At 46.4% G+C, this 16130-nt stretch overlaps 1 protein-coding gene across 2 annotated transcripts; it reads right to left on the bottom strand.

Moving 5' to 3' along the window:
- Nucleotides 1-2716: 2716 nt before the first annotated feature.
- AKT1S1 (AKT1 substrate 1) lies at nt 2717-13885 on the bottom strand. 2 transcript variants are annotated; one of them, XM_040433860.1, is made up of 5 exons: nt 13817-13885; nt 10668-11160; nt 5605-5685; nt 5157-5305; nt 2717-3116 (listed from the first exon to the last, which is right to left on the bottom strand). In XM_040433860.1, exons 2-5 carry the CDS (start codon nt 11140-11142, stop codon nt 2982-2984), a joined length of 840 nt encoding a protein of 279 aa, XP_040289794.1. In that variant the 5' UTR covers nt 11143-11160; nt 13817-13885; the 3' UTR covers nt 2717-2981. The 2 variants fall into 2 exon arrangements, with proteins under 2 accessions (XP_040289794.1, XP_040289800.1); XM_040433866.1 differs by lacking the exon at nt 13817-13885 and adding an exon at nt 13574-13780.
- Between the last annotated feature and the right edge of the window lie 2245 nt (nt 13886-16130).

Raw genomic sequence — 16130 nt, 5'->3', positions numbered from 1 at the left:
GTTTCTACCCTGCTGTTGTTGGATGAGGTTGCTGCTTTTGGCAGCACTGGCCCCTCTAAATGACATCAGCCAAAATAGTTCCAGTGCAAAACCCCGTCCAGCCGGCTGTGCACGCTCCCCTTGTGTGTTATACTACACAGACTCCCCGTCCTAAGTGATGTGTCTGCGCAGTAGCAAATATTCATGCCTCTAGTGTTCCATCCTCAATGCTGCCTACAGACTACAGCATGCGCACTGCCACGTGAGCAGAAAATACCCATGCACATGCTCCAGTCGTTGGCAGCAGCGAGGATGGAACGCCATAGGAATGATAATTTGAATTCATGACTGTGTGAAAGCAGCTTTAGGGCTGTATTACACCAGGCAATCAGGCAGATGACTGTCAGGAAGGAAGCGTTCCTTCTCAGCAATCGCCTGTGTGTCAGCGGAGGAGACCACTGCCATTACATGCAGCAATCTCCTCCACTGTATGGGGAGGTGAGAGCGCTTGTCCCCATACTGAATAATTATTTGCCGGCAGCAGATCATGATTAGACAGCATAATCTGCTGCCGGCAAGTGATGAGTTTTAAACCTGCTGAAAGCTTGTGAATGCCCGTCTGCTCGTTCATTGGCGGCAGTATTACACAGGCAGATCATCAATACCGAGCATTCATACGAACACTTGTCAGCGATGATCTGCCCAACAATTGGCTGGTGTAATACAGCCCTTAGTTTAGAAAGCAGGGAGGGGGAGAACCGCTGATAGATAAGGGTCTTGCTCTCCTGCCAAGATATGACAGTTTATCTGCCTGTACTGTCAATTTATGCAAGGTTGTGTGTTAGTGACCACTTACAATGGTAAAATACTCAAAACAAAGAAAAAGTATGCAAACCAAACCAGAAATGGATGTATGACTTTACTGGTATTCATGTGCATATTTCATTGAGAAACTATGACCAGGGCTGGATCTAAGGCCTTATTCACTCAGTGATTCAGATGTGTTCTCAGAAAGCACACGTACCAATTTCTTTTTAGGTGTGTATTCACACATCCGTGCTTTAGCACTGTCCATTGTTTTGATCATCTTTTGCCTAGACTACTGCAACACTCTGCTCTGTGGCCTTCCATCTAGCACCCCTCCAATCTATCCTCAACTCTGCTGCCCAACTAATCCACCTCTCACCTCTGCCAATCCCTTCACTGGCTCCCCATTGCCCAGCGAATTCAGTTCAAAATACTAACAAATACAGGTGCAACTCGAAAAATTTGAATATCGTGCAATAGTCCATTTCTTTCAGTAATGCAAATTAAAAGGAATTGCATTAATGCAGCTTAAAATTAGAATTGTGAAAAGGTTTAATATTCTAGGCTCAAAGTGTCACACTCTAGCCAGCTAATTAATCCATACCCCCTGAGCAAAGGGTACCTCAAAATTGTGACTTTGGGGGTTACATAAACTGTAAGCCATAATCATCCAAATTATAACAAATAAAAGCTTGAAATATCTCGCTGTGCATGTAATGAGTCTCTCTCATATGTTAGTTTAACCTTTTAAGTTGCATTACTGAAATAAATGAACTTTGCACGATATTCTCATTTTTCAAGTTTCACCGGTACATACAAAGCCATCCACAACCTCCATACATCTGAGCTACTTTCCCGATACATCCCTACACAACCTCCAACAGTCTGAACATGGCAGCACTGATTGATAGTCAGTCTGTGCAGGTACACCCCCCCAACTGGTTACCTCCTCTATACCCCCATACTTGCTAATAGCAATTTAATTCATAACTTCTAGTGGAAATAAAGGACTGGCACAACATTGAGCCATGAGAATAGATGCTCCAGAATTAAATGGAGAACGCATGAAGCCATTAAAACAGACATGTCAGGAGAGGGGACAGGTCCTCTTTCAGTTTAACAAAGTATTTGAGGGGGAAGAAAAAAAAAAAAAAAAAAAAAGTCTCCATTTTCTGAAAGCTATATTCTTTTTTTCCCTGCAGATTGTCTCGTGTAGGGTCTTGTTTTTTGCAGGAAGAGTTGGTACTATTTTTGGGTACATATGATTTTTTGATTGTTCCATTAACTGGGGCAAGGTAACTAAAAAAGAAACAATTTTGGCAATTTTTTGCATAAAATTTTTCATGGAAAGGGGCACTTTACTGACTTTTTTTTAAAATAAAACTTATCACTTGATTTGGTCTCAGTACAGGGACTTGAACATTTCAGGGTCTGATCCCTGTATCAATGTAGTACAACATATGCTGTATTGTACTACACCGACAGTGTGCTCGTGAGACCCACAGGGGCTGGATCTAACAGGCTTCCATGCATGGCATTCCCCAAGGCCTTTGCCAGGATTAGGGTTGCTATGGCAGCCGTCAGTCCCCTGTCACCACAGCACGGAGGCTGATGAGAGGCAGAGCCCTCCCTCTGCAATCCCCTTATATGCTGTGGTCAGTATTGATTGTGGCATAAGGGGTTAATCTGCTGGCATCAGCTTTTACAGTGATGCCAGCAGATACTGGCAGCCAGGCCCTGGCATTGAATGGGCATATACAGCTCCTGTGCCCACCTGATCATGACGTACTAGTACTTCAATTTGCGGGAAGTCAATTCCTGCTGGCGTACTGGTACGTCATGTTGGGAAGCGGACTATGTAGGAGCCGATTACATATGGTATTCATTTACTGTAGCTTTAAGGATATGATAAAGAAAAGACAAACACGACTCACTGGTTTCCTCTTTTTTATTGAGGTATAAAAAAAGTGGGGGTAAAATTTTTTTTTGCAAATAACGAAAAGAAATCTGACCACTCTGGGCACAGAAAAAAAAAATTTAAAAGGACATTTTAAAACTCAGTTTCCCACATTAGGTAGGGATGGATTCGGCCTCCTAATGGGTGGGCAGTTGCAACGTATGGAGCTCCACCTGCTGGCTGGTATTCTGAAGGAAGAGTCCTTAGTGTTCAGACCAGTGGTCAGATGAACCACTTGTTAATACTTTCTGTACTTTGCCTGGAAGTCGCCGGTGTTCAGTCGAGGACGAGGAAGGTCACCAAACGGTTGTGTGGTGTCATGAGCCAAGGCTCTCATGCTAGCAGCAATTCTGTCCAGGTCTGGTGAAGGAAACTGCAGATAGAGGGTTAGTTTTAGTATATGGCAAAGGGAAAGACTTCTATAATACTGACATTTCATTTGCTCTCAGCATTGTGCTGTTCCTCTATTCTACCTGGAAGTTGATGATGAACAAACAAGTGGGCGTTACCATTTCCCTTGTCAAAAGGGAGTGTCCACACAGTCCGCCACTGTCAGCACAAGGCCAGACTGCAGGGACGCAACCCTAGGGCCTCTTTCACTCGGGCATCATGTTTTTGGCCCAGATAAGATGCGGGTGCGTTGTGGGAAAAAGCGATTTTTCTGTGCGAGTGCAAAACATTGTAATGTGTTTTGCACGCACGTGAGAAAATAAAAGGCATGTTTGGTACCCAGACCTGAACTTCACAGAAGTTTGGTGTCGTGTAGATTTTATTTTCCCTTATAACATTGTTATAAGAGAAAATAGCATTCTTAATACATAATGCATAGTACAATAGGGCTGGAGGGGTTAAATAAATAATTTAACTCACCTTAATCCACTTGTTCACACAGCCCGGCTTCTCTTCGGTCTTCATCTTTGCTGTGCACAGGAAAAGGACCTTTGATGACGTCACTGCGCTCATCACATGGTCCTTCACCATGATCATGTGATGAGCGCAGTGACATCACCACAGGTCCTTTTCCTGTGCACAGCAAAGATGAAGCCGGGCTGTGTGGATTAAAAGGAGTTAAAAAAATAAAAAAAAATTGTCCCCTCCAGCCCTATTGTACTATGCATTCTGTATTAAGAATACAATTTTCCCTTATAACCATGTTATAAGGGAAATAATGATCAGATACCGATAGTCTCCTAGCAACCATGCGTGAAAATAGCACCGCATCTGCACTTGCTTGTGGATGCTTGCGATTTTCATGTAGCCCCATTCACTTCTATGGGGCCTGCGTTGCGTGAAAAACGCACAAAATAGAGCATGCTGCGATTTTCACACAATGCACAAGTGATGCGTGAAAATCACCGCTCATGTGCACAGCTCCATAGAAATGAATGGGTCTGGATTCAGTGCAATGCGTTCCTCACGCATTGCACCCATGCGGAAATCTCGCCTGTGTGAAAGGGGCCTAACTGGTAAAGGTTAGTTTCACATCTGTGGCACAGCTTGGGTCAATAATCACAGGACCCCATTGACTAATATGATCTGGCAGTTCTCCAGCAACTATACTAAGGTTCTGCTAGACAAAAACTGCAGTAGTTTGTATGGTGCTGGAGAGCTGTGCCGCAGATGTGAAGCCATTCTAAATCCCAGTTAGTTTAAAGGGGGCATCCAATAGTAGAATGACGGTGACCATCCTCCCTAGCATCATGGGTGACACTAAGGAGGCTGGCCACAATGGTGACCCGCTATTGGTTGCTCCCCCAGTTTCTGGATGTTTTGAGCTGCGAGACAGGGAGATGCAACAGCCGAGCAGGGATCTGGGGGGACGTGGGTGCTGGGGACCAGGTAAATATTGTCTATAGGAGGGGCCCAGACATTTTTTGGGGTGGTTCCACTATTGGATAACCCCTTTAATCACTTTCAGGAGAAAGAGGTATAACGCAGAGCTCCAAGATACTCTAGAATTATGGGGTATACAAGCATTTACTAAAGCCAACATGTCAGGAGAGCAGACAGGTGACCACTCTTGGTCTCCAGCACCATGCCCGATCACTTCTGACTCTTGTAAGTATCCTAGTAAGAAAGGATCAGAATAAATACATAGCTCTGTATTCTACAGTTACTGCCCGCTTCCTATAGACGACTAGCTGGCAGTGGCCTTATATCATGCCCGTCCCCCTGCAATGGGCTGAAGTTTGCACACTACCCATAACATGTACTTAGAATAACCTACTCAAAATATAGCTTCTGCAAGAGGAGCAGGCCACAGCCATGGCTGATGCCTCAGTAACCAATTGAGAGGACCGACCGAGGTTAGATAATTCTTACCGAAATCCAAGATGGGAGTGGAGGGATTACATATGAAGACATTAGTTAAAAAAATCCCTCAAGCTACTAGGCAAGCTCTCCTGACCCTCACCTTGCCACCTTCATCATCCGACGATTTGTTGGTCTGTCTCTTTTCCTTGAAGCCCCACACGGGCACAGTGACTGGGAGAGATTTGGCGTACTGCTGGAGGTTGCGCTGGGAAGCAGGATGCCCTGGAGCTTCTTCAGTGAGGCTGCCATCTGTCAGACGAGAGACTTTGTTGGATCAAGTACATAGGGAATACATACTTGAGATAGCCAATTAGGTCTTAAAATGGACCGCCACATATCACAAGTCATTAACCTTCAGTTCCCTCATCCCAACAAATCCCCCCCTGCCATGGCGTTCCTGTGCTCTAATAGGACAGCCCCATATACTGCTATATAGCTTTACACCAAAGCCACATCCCTTCAGAAGACTTGGGGACTACTTTCAGATTTGAAGGTGGGTCTGAGATCCAGCAGGTAATGGAATATAAAAGCTAATGGAGAACTCTCACCATCTGTACTCTCTTCTGGATCAGATTCAAAGAAAGGTTCACAGTCTTGGCTATTCGAGTCTTCATCCATCACAAACAGTCCTAAAGGGGAAACACAAAACATCGCTATAATATGTACCAATCCAATAGCGCCACCTAGAGGACCACTGCAGCCAAGCACATTCCTTACATTGAGCAGTCTGAGATATGAACAAGGTCAGATGTTACCCGTTCAGGTGCCCAGGATAATCCAGCTCTACCTGGATGAGGACGGCATCTACCCGAAGCGCTGGACATATAACTAAACAGCAATGTGAATAGGTCATGTCCGCCAACTCTGGCTTTATGTTGCCTCAGGATCCCAGTATGATGTGTGGAGGGATGAAGAAAACTGGTCTGGGTGCAGACTGGAAAACCCATACAATAAATATACTAATGTCAAAGCTGCCGCCCCCTCATGCTAGATACATGCCGCATCCATGTGTAGATGCCCAATAGGTCTACTACCAAAGTAGATTATTTTTTTTTTGACATACTGCAGATTTTAAAAACTGCATGGCAGATTAATCTCTGCACAGAAGCAGCAGAGAACATGAGACTTGTCCAACCGCACTTTGCTGGTTCTGTTTATTCCCCTGCAGGAAATCTATGGAAAAACCACGTAATCCGCACCCTAATGTCATGCTTGCACTGAAGTCTATATGCTGCATTGCATCACCAGGCAGACAGTGCCCGCACAGCGCCACCCCATGTAGATAACAGGTAAGGGCATTTTCTGGTTTTCCATTGAGGGATATGGAGGCCTTCAAGAATCAAATTACACGTTAAGCCTTGAAGAGCAAGGTTTAAACAGTGTTAGAGGGACCCTTCCCCTCATGTCCATTTTATTAGAGTATTCCACACGACAATCCGGGAGCAAAGGCTCATAACTCTGCATGGTGCTCTTCCTCTATTATTCCTACTATACGTTTATAAAAAGGTACAACTGGGTGTTAGCAGTGCGGCGTGTCCCATCTGACAGCACCGATTGGGCAGTGTCCCCCTCGATTGGTAACAGGTCAGGAGAGGCGACAGGCCCTCTTTAAGCTGTCTGGCTGTTTGTGGTTCTCACTAAGGCTACCTTCACACTCGCAGCAGTGTGATCTGGCGGGCAGTTATTTAGTCTGACCTGCCGGATCCGCTGATCTGGATGTGACTGAAAGCATTTGTGAGATGCATCCGTCTCACCGCTTGTCATGCGGACAGATGGATCCGTCTTGTATCTGTTTTCCCATTTTTACTGGTCTGCGCAGAAGGACAGATCCGGCATTTTGAATGCACTATATCCCATAATAGCAAACCCACATTTGCCATGTGTTGCTACCTGCCACAGACTGGGCAAAAAAGGGCATAGCTGCTCTAGAACATTGCCGCCTGGTCAGACTGGAGATTGCAGGAGGTTCCTTTACTTGAAGGAAATGCATCCAATCGTTTCTGGCAGTTAAACCAGATAGCGACATCTTATTCCAATCCGCTTTTATTTTCTGATTGCAGATTTATGTATTCCATCTCGTGAACATGATTATGGGGGCGGCCATCTTGCTTGAGCCGTTCTTAATTTAGAAAGCAGTAATAAAATTGCTTTGACAGCCCCATGGGCCATAGACACAATGGTTAGGAGGGGACCCTATTGGCTTCTATGGGAGAGAATAGAAGGCATGCTCTGATCTGTGCAGAGGTCCTTGTACAAGGTAAGAATAGATAGGACAGGATCCACCATTCACAATTAGTGATTGTCAGAGCTTATGTATACACCGAGGTGATCTCATTACAGGCGGGATTAGAATGACAGATAAGCAGGTAACTGCAGTAAAGTGATCTGTTGGGCTGAGTGGTTAGTGTGAAAACTGCAGGGATTTATGGTTTTTGTTTAGCTAGACAGACATGAAATATATCAATTCTTAATATTGTAAACATGAAATGTGATGAATAGGTCATTTTCTGACGACAAGTTCCCTTTAAGATGCACTGGAGTTTCCAATTAATAGAACTGGTCCAGCCAGTATGGACTAGCTCATACAGCAGCCACTGATCAGCACATGGTTCACAGGATCTCCAGGGATGACCCAAGTTCACCAACGTGTAAGGACTATGCTGTCCAGGAATTTCCATGGCGGGCAGCAGCTCAAGCCGGTTGTGGGCACTGCAATGGTCTTTATTTTCTATTAATGGAAATAGCACAAGCTTGAACTTTCCTTCCCTTTACCATGAGCAGCTTCCTGTCTACTTTCACAGCAAAATCACAACAGGAACCAGGGAAGCCAAATATCACATTAAGGAATGGTTAGTTGTGCACTATACTGGACACCGCTTTCTGCTGACGAGTTATTCAATAACCAATTACTCTCCAAATACCAGCGACTTCACCGGCCAAGGGATAAGGACAGATAAAGGGCAAGGACTAAATTTGGAGTCAGAGGATGACAATGCAAAATCCTGTAACCCTAAGAATTGTCAGACAACCCCCCCTCCCCCTTCCCAAATCAAGCGGAAGCACAGGTTAAGGGGCATCAATTGACAGGAAACACATACTATTACTAATAGTGATTGTTTATCTGTAACGCCCCATTTTCCTGCACTCCATTGTGGTCACGTGACTGTTCGTTCCTTATCCAGATGACATCACTTCTACATCGGTGGGAGGAGTTATGCTCTCTTCTGGACCCTGCCCTGTAGATGTGATGTCAGCCATGATGCTGTGTCTTAGGGTGGGGTTTTCCCCAGCAGGGCTTCAAGCAGGCTTGGATCTGTGATATTCAAGCTGGAAAGAGTCTTGTGTAGGGATGTGAACACAGGGTGCGCGTCACAGATCACAATTATACTGGGAGGGGGGCAGAATGTCATCTGGGTGTTACCGATAAACCATTAGTAAGTGATTAGGTTTCCTATCAATTGATGCTCAAAATAGCAGAACTAGATAGAACCCCTATAAATTTCCCAGAACCCACAAACTATGGACAGTTGGCTATGATAAAGCATATGCACTAAAGGGGGTTGTACAGGATTTTGATATTTATGGCCTATCCTGAGGAAAGTCCTGCAATATCAGGTGTGGGGGTCCTACCCCCTGTACCCCCACCATTCAGCTGTTCCCTTGTAGCTCCAAAACTACAGATTTGTGCAGAGACAGGGCTGTAGTTCCGGCATTGGAATAACAATTGAATGATGGGATGCAGAGCATTAGATCACCTCAAATCTGATAGCTAAGCTACCCAGAGGCTAGGCCATCAGTACCAAAATCCCAGACAACCCACTCAAGGTCCTATATATGAAGGGGGGGGGGGGGGAAGAAGTTGCCCAGGAGTAGATCATTCTCTCCCCTTCCCGCCCCCCCCCCCCCCCCCGTCCCCCGACCCAGATTCCCACAGCCTGCCTCCACTAGGGAGAGAATACTAATCTGCCCTGACCACCCCCCCGAACCTGTGCACTGGCTCCCACATCTTCTGGTCTGCGTCTGACTTCCTCCATGTCATGGGCACCTGCTGCATGACAACCAACTACTGGCTTCAGTGGTGACATCTTGTGGGCAGTGTGTGCCAGACAAGAGGAGGGGGAGCCACGGGGAGGGAAAACACACACACGAAAATCTTAAATTAGTTTGCCAGTAGCACATGACACCATATAAACAGTGTCTGTATGGGGACCAACCATTGTAGTAGTGATCGTTCATCTCCATCCATAGTACATTGCTGCATGTAAATGCAGAGATTGGAAATGAACAGTTAAGGCTACTTTCACACTAGCATTTTTGGCGGATCCATCATGGATCTGCAAAACCGCTTCCGTTACAATAATACAACCGCATGCATCCATCATGAACGGATCTGTTTGTATTATGTCTTCTATAGCCATGATGGATCCATCTTGAACACCACTGAAAGTCAATGGGAAACGGATGAGTTTTCTATTGTGTCAGAAAACGGATCCATCCCCATTGACTTACATTGTGTGCCAGGACAGATCCGTTTGGCTCAGTTTCATCAAGCGGACAGCAAAATGCTGCAGGCAATGTTTTGGTGTCCGCCTCCAGAGCGGAATGGTGACTGAACAGAGGCAAACTGATGCATTCTGAGCGGATCCTTATCCATTCAGAATGCATTAGGGCTAAACTGATCCGTTTTGGGCCGATTGTGAGAACCCTAAACGGAACTTAAACGGAAAGACAAAATGCTAGTGTGAAAGTAACCCAATTCCCTAGCACAGGCCTTTATAGTCACACAAGTGGGCCCCCATGCTTCCAGGCACCACTTGACAATTCTGTTTTCCTATGAAACAATCCTGGAGAGTCTGACAACTCAGCATTGTGCCATCCCTCCATTAGGCCACTTTCATACAGAGTGCTGCATCTAGAATGAAGCTGCGACATGCGGCAACAACCTCAGCGTTTGGTCAGTGATGGTGAGCCAAATCTAGGTGCAGGTCAAAGACACAGAAGAGGGGCAAATCTTCTCATTATACCTCATCTCTGTCAGCCAAAGCCAGAAGCAGAGTCTACAAGCAACACCAGAGATCACTGAACAAACACCGACATGAAAGTGGCCTTAGGCTACTTTCACACTCGTGTTGTGCGGATTCGTCATAGACTGATCTGTTCAGAACGGATCCGTTTGTATTATCTTTAAACATAGCCAAGACAAATCCATCTTGAACACTATTGAAAGTCAATGGAGGACGGATCCTTATCCATTCAGAACGCATTAGGGCAAAACTGATCCGTTTTGGACCGCTTGTGAGAGCCCTGAACGGATCTCAAACGGAAAGCCAAAACGCCAGTGTGAAAGTAGACTTATTGTGCCTGGAAATGGGTGACCAAGTTGAGAACTGGGAGCTACAATTCCTTGCCGACAGGGCATGTCATTACACAGGCCAACGTCAGACTAGGATACACACCACTGACACGAGGAATAGGAACGTCTAGTATTCATTGTATACGTTTCCAGGAACAATAAGGAGTTCAGCATTGAGAACAGAAGTATTTACCAGGACCGGCGAGATCCTGTAATCAGATTACCGCCATTTACACTGCTCCCGGGTGCAGCCCTCACCTGTTGCATCGCTAGGAACATTGTCAGCCTTAAGCAGTTGGCTATCCTTGTAGTCATAGTCGTCTTCATCAGGGGCATCGAGATGTGGAAGCTGGTCAGGCATCTGGCTCTGAGACCCCAGCTTGGCCCTTTCATTGTCCTCAAGCACAGAAAAGCCTTCTTTGCCGTATATAGAAGGGTAGCTCTTGGAGTAAGAGTCCTGTCTGCCCCCAGCAGTCTCTTTGGTGGCCTTGTTGATGGGCATGGGGCTGGTGTAAGCAGTGGTTTTGTGCACTACAGCAATGTCATCGAGGTATCTCTGGGTGGCCTCCAGGAGCACGCCGCTGCCATGAACGGTGTACGCGTAGTTGGTCAACATCTTCGACTTGTACGCAGTGATTAGCACAATGTCATTTCCAGTCTGTCTGCGATATTTCTCTGCAGCATTGATGAGGGCCTCCCAGGCCTCCTTGTGGTTGTCAGCCATGTCAGTCATGATTGAGAGGTTTTCACCCTGGAAGGAAAATAGAGTCACCTGTAAGTACAGTCAAAGACATCCTTCCTACTAGGGAAAGGGATTTCCAGGAGTACAATATTGATGACCATCAATATCTGATCAGTGCCCTCCACAGGTGAGCTGTTAGAAGCATACCAGAAACAGTGCCATATGTTGTACAGTGGCTGTACTTAGTACTGCAACCCAGGCTCATTCACTTGAATGGGACTGAAATGTAAATTGGCCATGTGACTGATAAATACGATATCACTGACCTAAGAACATGCCAGACCCCAGCCAAGCACCATGGCCTCTTTAAACTGATCAGCAGTGATGCCAGGAGTCAAACCCCCACCGATCAGAAGTCAATATGTCACCCAAAAAACAAAAAAAAAAAAAAACACACACCGGAGTTGTCCAAGATTAGAAAACATGGATGCTTTACTTCAGAAACTGCCCCTCACTTGTCCATGGGTCTTATCCAGTACAGCAGCTGTAAGACCACACAACCTGTGGACCAGGGTGGTGCCGTTTACGGAATAAGCGGCCATGTTCTTCTAATCCTGGAAGATCTTCAATTCCCTAGACAGGGCTCAAATTTAAAATAAAGTCTCAGCAATTCCTCCATCTCTAACTACATCCCATTTGTCCCAGCTTCCTGATCTGCAGGAAAAGTCTGCCTAGTCAATAACCCCTTAAAAGAAGGGGTCCGACGCCACACTGGTTACTGGCCATACTGGTTACTGCAGCTGAGCTCCTGTTCATTTCAGTGGGAGCTAGGCTGCAATAACAGAGCATGACCACTACTCTGAGCAGCGCTTCCTGCTCCATCCAGTGCCAATTCCAGCTCCAGAGTCTGCAAGGAACCACTGATGGACCTGTTATGAGGAAAGGTCAATGTCAGGAGCCCGGAGACCCCTTTAATGGCATCTGTAAGATACTGGAACCTCCACCTACAAGAACACTGTTCATACGGCTGCCATTGTAGGTGGAGTACGCTGAAGATCTCCCCATAATATTCTGTAGCAGTCAGGATGGGTTCTTTTCAGCCATTATCTAGTTGTCTCTGGGAAAGCTGGGTGAGACCCAGTCCTTGCACACTCCTGTAGCCATACGAGGCAGACCTGCCCCTCAGGACTCGCACTTGTTCACACCATATCCCCTTTACAAGCAGCAGTATGCCGAAAAGGCTAGAGCGCCAAGAAGTCACCTACAGGTTGTGGAAGTCCTGGGATTTCACTGCAACACCTAGCCAAACGCCATATAGCTGTAGACCCCTGGCCTTATGGAGAAGGCAGGTGAAACCAGCCATTTTACGACCCCCTGTAACCGCAGCTCCATGGGCAGAATATAGTCCTGAAAAGTACAGCCTGTACAAGTGCGTTAACTGGGGCTGTCCTCAACCAGCTTTATTGACAGCTCATTCAAGGTTTTAACTTTATTGACTGAAACAAAACAAACCTGCTTGAAGCAGCACATGGTAGTCCAGTGCCGCGAGCGCGCGCATCTTCTAGACGTTACAGGGTCTGCAGAAAGGGAGGCTACTTTTACAGCTGCGTTCTTGCTGGATCCAGCAGAGGATCAGCAAAAACGCATTCGTTCAGAACTGATCTGGTCGTACCATCTCCAAAATGAACAAGACCGATCCGGCACTAAAACCATTGCAAGTCAATGGGCGCCGGATCAGATTTTTTTCTGTATCTGAAAAAAATGGATCCAGCACCATTGACTTGCATTGTGTTTCATGCGAGTCACGGGAACACAACAAAGTACTTTCTGATGCACTCGTCAGTTTTGTCCCCTTTGAAAATAGGGAGAAAACAAGCATTTTGCTGCAGTTTTGAGATCCTGTGAAGGATCTAAAAACCGTACAGCAAAACCGATGTAAAAGTGGCCTTAGAAATGGCTGCAGCACTCTCCCAGGAGATCACATCCAGCTCTACTGTGGGGGGTTCATTACATGGACCCCCTTATGTTTAGGATATCCCAGGAAACTTAGCCGAGTTCACAGATCTGCTTGCTGTCAGTGAACAGAGGCCATCTTATACAAATCAACCACTTCATAGTTATATTACACTCACATCAGATTGCCCACAGCCCCCTTGGCGGAATCACATCAACCCCTTTAAGTCTTGCATTCACAGAACACAGGCTGTCATAAACCTAACAGGCTAGCTTCCTGCAGGGAGCTAGTGGCTAGCCGTGCACATAAAATTCCAAATATTGCCTGGATTACATCCGACTCCTCATAGATGAGAGCACCATGAAGCCCCAGTCTGCTGCTCCCTGTTATCAGCCAGGACAATCCCTCCCATCTTCCTCATGCAGAGGTGTGGATGGTGGCAGAAACTACAGGCTGCACTGCTAGAAGCTGTTGACTTCAGGGGCCCTTCAGCACAAACTTCTAGCTGCGGGAATAGACAGAACTTACCAGTCGCTAAGCAGAACTACAAGTCCCAGCATGCCCGCTATTACCAGCGAACAGCAGGGAATACTGGGAGATGTAGTCCTGTTTATGCAGCAGAAGAACAAACGACTAGAAAGTGGTAACGAGCCGTTGACAACACGGGATGCGTGCAGGAGACGGCCGGTCCCGGTTTGTGAAGCTCTACAAGGGATCAGGTATAGGAGCCGGGGATGCATATGGGGACAACCCGCAGCCCATACTAGTTACCTGCAGCCGATCCAAACCCAGAACCCCCAGGGTCGCACAGCCACAAGCGTCACCACCCGCCCACCTCCTTTTATAGCTCATAGCCACGCCCCTTTACAGCAGGTCCACGCCCATCGCCTTACGTGCCAGTGACAAAAATGGTTTCTGTCTTCCTGGACTTTTCATAGGGAGTCCTGCAGCGTTTTGTTTTTTTTAAAAAAAAGAGCTAATACACACGAGAAATCGCTCTATGCCGTTGTAAGCATCCTCGCCTAGTCGTGCCGGTAAAATGGCTTGGGAAAAGCCGTTCACGAAGATAGTCACTTGCCCTTAGTCAAAATGGCGGATGGCTGCGTGCGGTTCCCCACAGTGGGAGGCGTGTGCCAGAGGCCACGCCCCTCAGGTTGTTTATTTCATAGCGCAGTTTGCTAATGCAAGTCCAGACGGTCCCATAGGACACGTGTTATGAACCTGGTGGATTATAATCCAGTGTATTGTCCCGGGACTGACAGGAATGATCACACAGCCGAGCTTTACCGATCAACAAAGATGGAAGAACACATCTGAGGGGAGCTACAAGTTCACCAATACATAAGAGGCTTTGTGCACCCCAACATGTATGTGTTACTTCATTACAGTCATACATAATTTAAATATCACAGGCAAAAACTCGCCGCATTCGCCATCCTAGGCTGTATACTGGACCAAGTTCTGCCCTAACCTGTCAGAACCATCCATGAAACAAAACCTTCAATATGATGAGCCGCACATAATGCATTACAGGCCCAATTTCCAGAGCTTGTATTCATACTGAATACCTGTCGAATGGCTTTTGAGTTTCCGTGAGAATTTCCGGTACTGCTTCCAGTGATGGAAATAAAGAAAATGGCGAAAGAGGTCGGACAGTGTGCACAAGTTCACGGAGTGGCGCGCTGCTATGCCGGGGTTAAGGCTCATGCACACCCGGCCGTAGCCGTTTTTGCATTGAACGTCCGGCCCATGATAGAACTGTCCTATCCTTGTCAGTAATGTGGACAAGATTAGGACATGTTCTATTTTTATGCGGGTGCCGCAGAACGGACATACGGTGTGCTGTCCGTATCTTTTGTGGTCCCTAGTGAATGAGTCTGAATCCAAAAATTGCGGACTAAAACAACGCTTGTGTGCATGAGCCCTTATTAGGGTGTATCTGGGCCCCTGAAGACGGCTTATGGGGTGAGGGACCTAAAACTCCTCACTGCCCCTCCTGTAATAAACATGTATGATGCTCCACTCCAGGTGGTCATGGTGGAGTCAGGCAGGAGAGCGGCTGGCAAAAACCGGATGACCTTGTAAACCTGGTCAGAGAGATAAGTGGGCATAACGGGCTGCAAGAAAGAGGATAAGCGGCTGCCTGCCCCCACTTTTCTCCGGGAATATAGAGACCATTTAACATTCAGGTGACCAACGACACTCGCTGATCAGTAGAACGAGGAGAGAGAAGTGCTCACATATCGAGCTCTGACCTCACTGCAGGAGATGGAATCGGGACAAGCCCATAGACTATTCAGTGCGTCTCCTGTAGCGCGGAGAGAGAGGGCAATATATAAGCTCTTCTCTCTCTGTTCTAATGATCAGACCTCCACTGTCGCTATTACATGTGAAAAAAGGTTTTCAAAGTTTAGTGACTCTTTTTAACATGTCACTGAATGACAGAGAGCATGCATAGCCATTGATTTTTACGGGGGTCATTTATGAACACAAAGCTGCTATGAAAATGTCACCAGACCCCTTTTTGTGACTTTTAAAACGCTCATGTGACAATATTTTGTCACTTCTACTACTCTGGTCTGGTGCTTCTACGATTTCCTCGCCACCTAGAAATGGCAGGGGCTGGTATATCGGCCCCGGCAAAATTACCATTTAATCCTGGAAACAGCGTAAATGTTGTAGAAAAAGTACTCTTCTCAGCGGGGAGTAGTGTTTCACTCCAGGCGCACAGACTGCTATAGATGCGCCTAATTTATGACGGCGCGCATGGCAATACATGGCATATTATGCCTAACCTATAACACCATAATACATGCATACCTTTTAATAAGAAAAGACACTGACTAGAGAGTGGAGGTAAAACGGCCAAGGCCTGATTTATTAAACAATTAACCAATACAACTTTAACTGAAACCTTTAAGAGTCTAGTCATAAACTCCAATACCATAAACATATCAGAGTCCATCCCATCATGGGATGACTATCCTTACCTCACCCAACCGGGCCGGACCGACCCGCCTTAACAAGGCGGCGCGGGCCCCACCCCACCAACCGCTATTTCAACCATAGCCTGAAGGTTGAGGTT

Source organism: Bufo bufo, chromosome 1 (genome assembly GCF_905171765.1).
Source record: "Bufo bufo chromosome 1, aBufBuf1.1, whole genome shotgun sequence".
Taxonomy (NCBI): domain Eukaryota; kingdom Metazoa; phylum Chordata; class Amphibia; order Anura; family Bufonidae; genus Bufo; species Bufo bufo.
The sequence above is the reverse complement of the archived record's forward strand: the minus strand, read 5'-3'. Positions and strand labels throughout refer to the sequence as shown.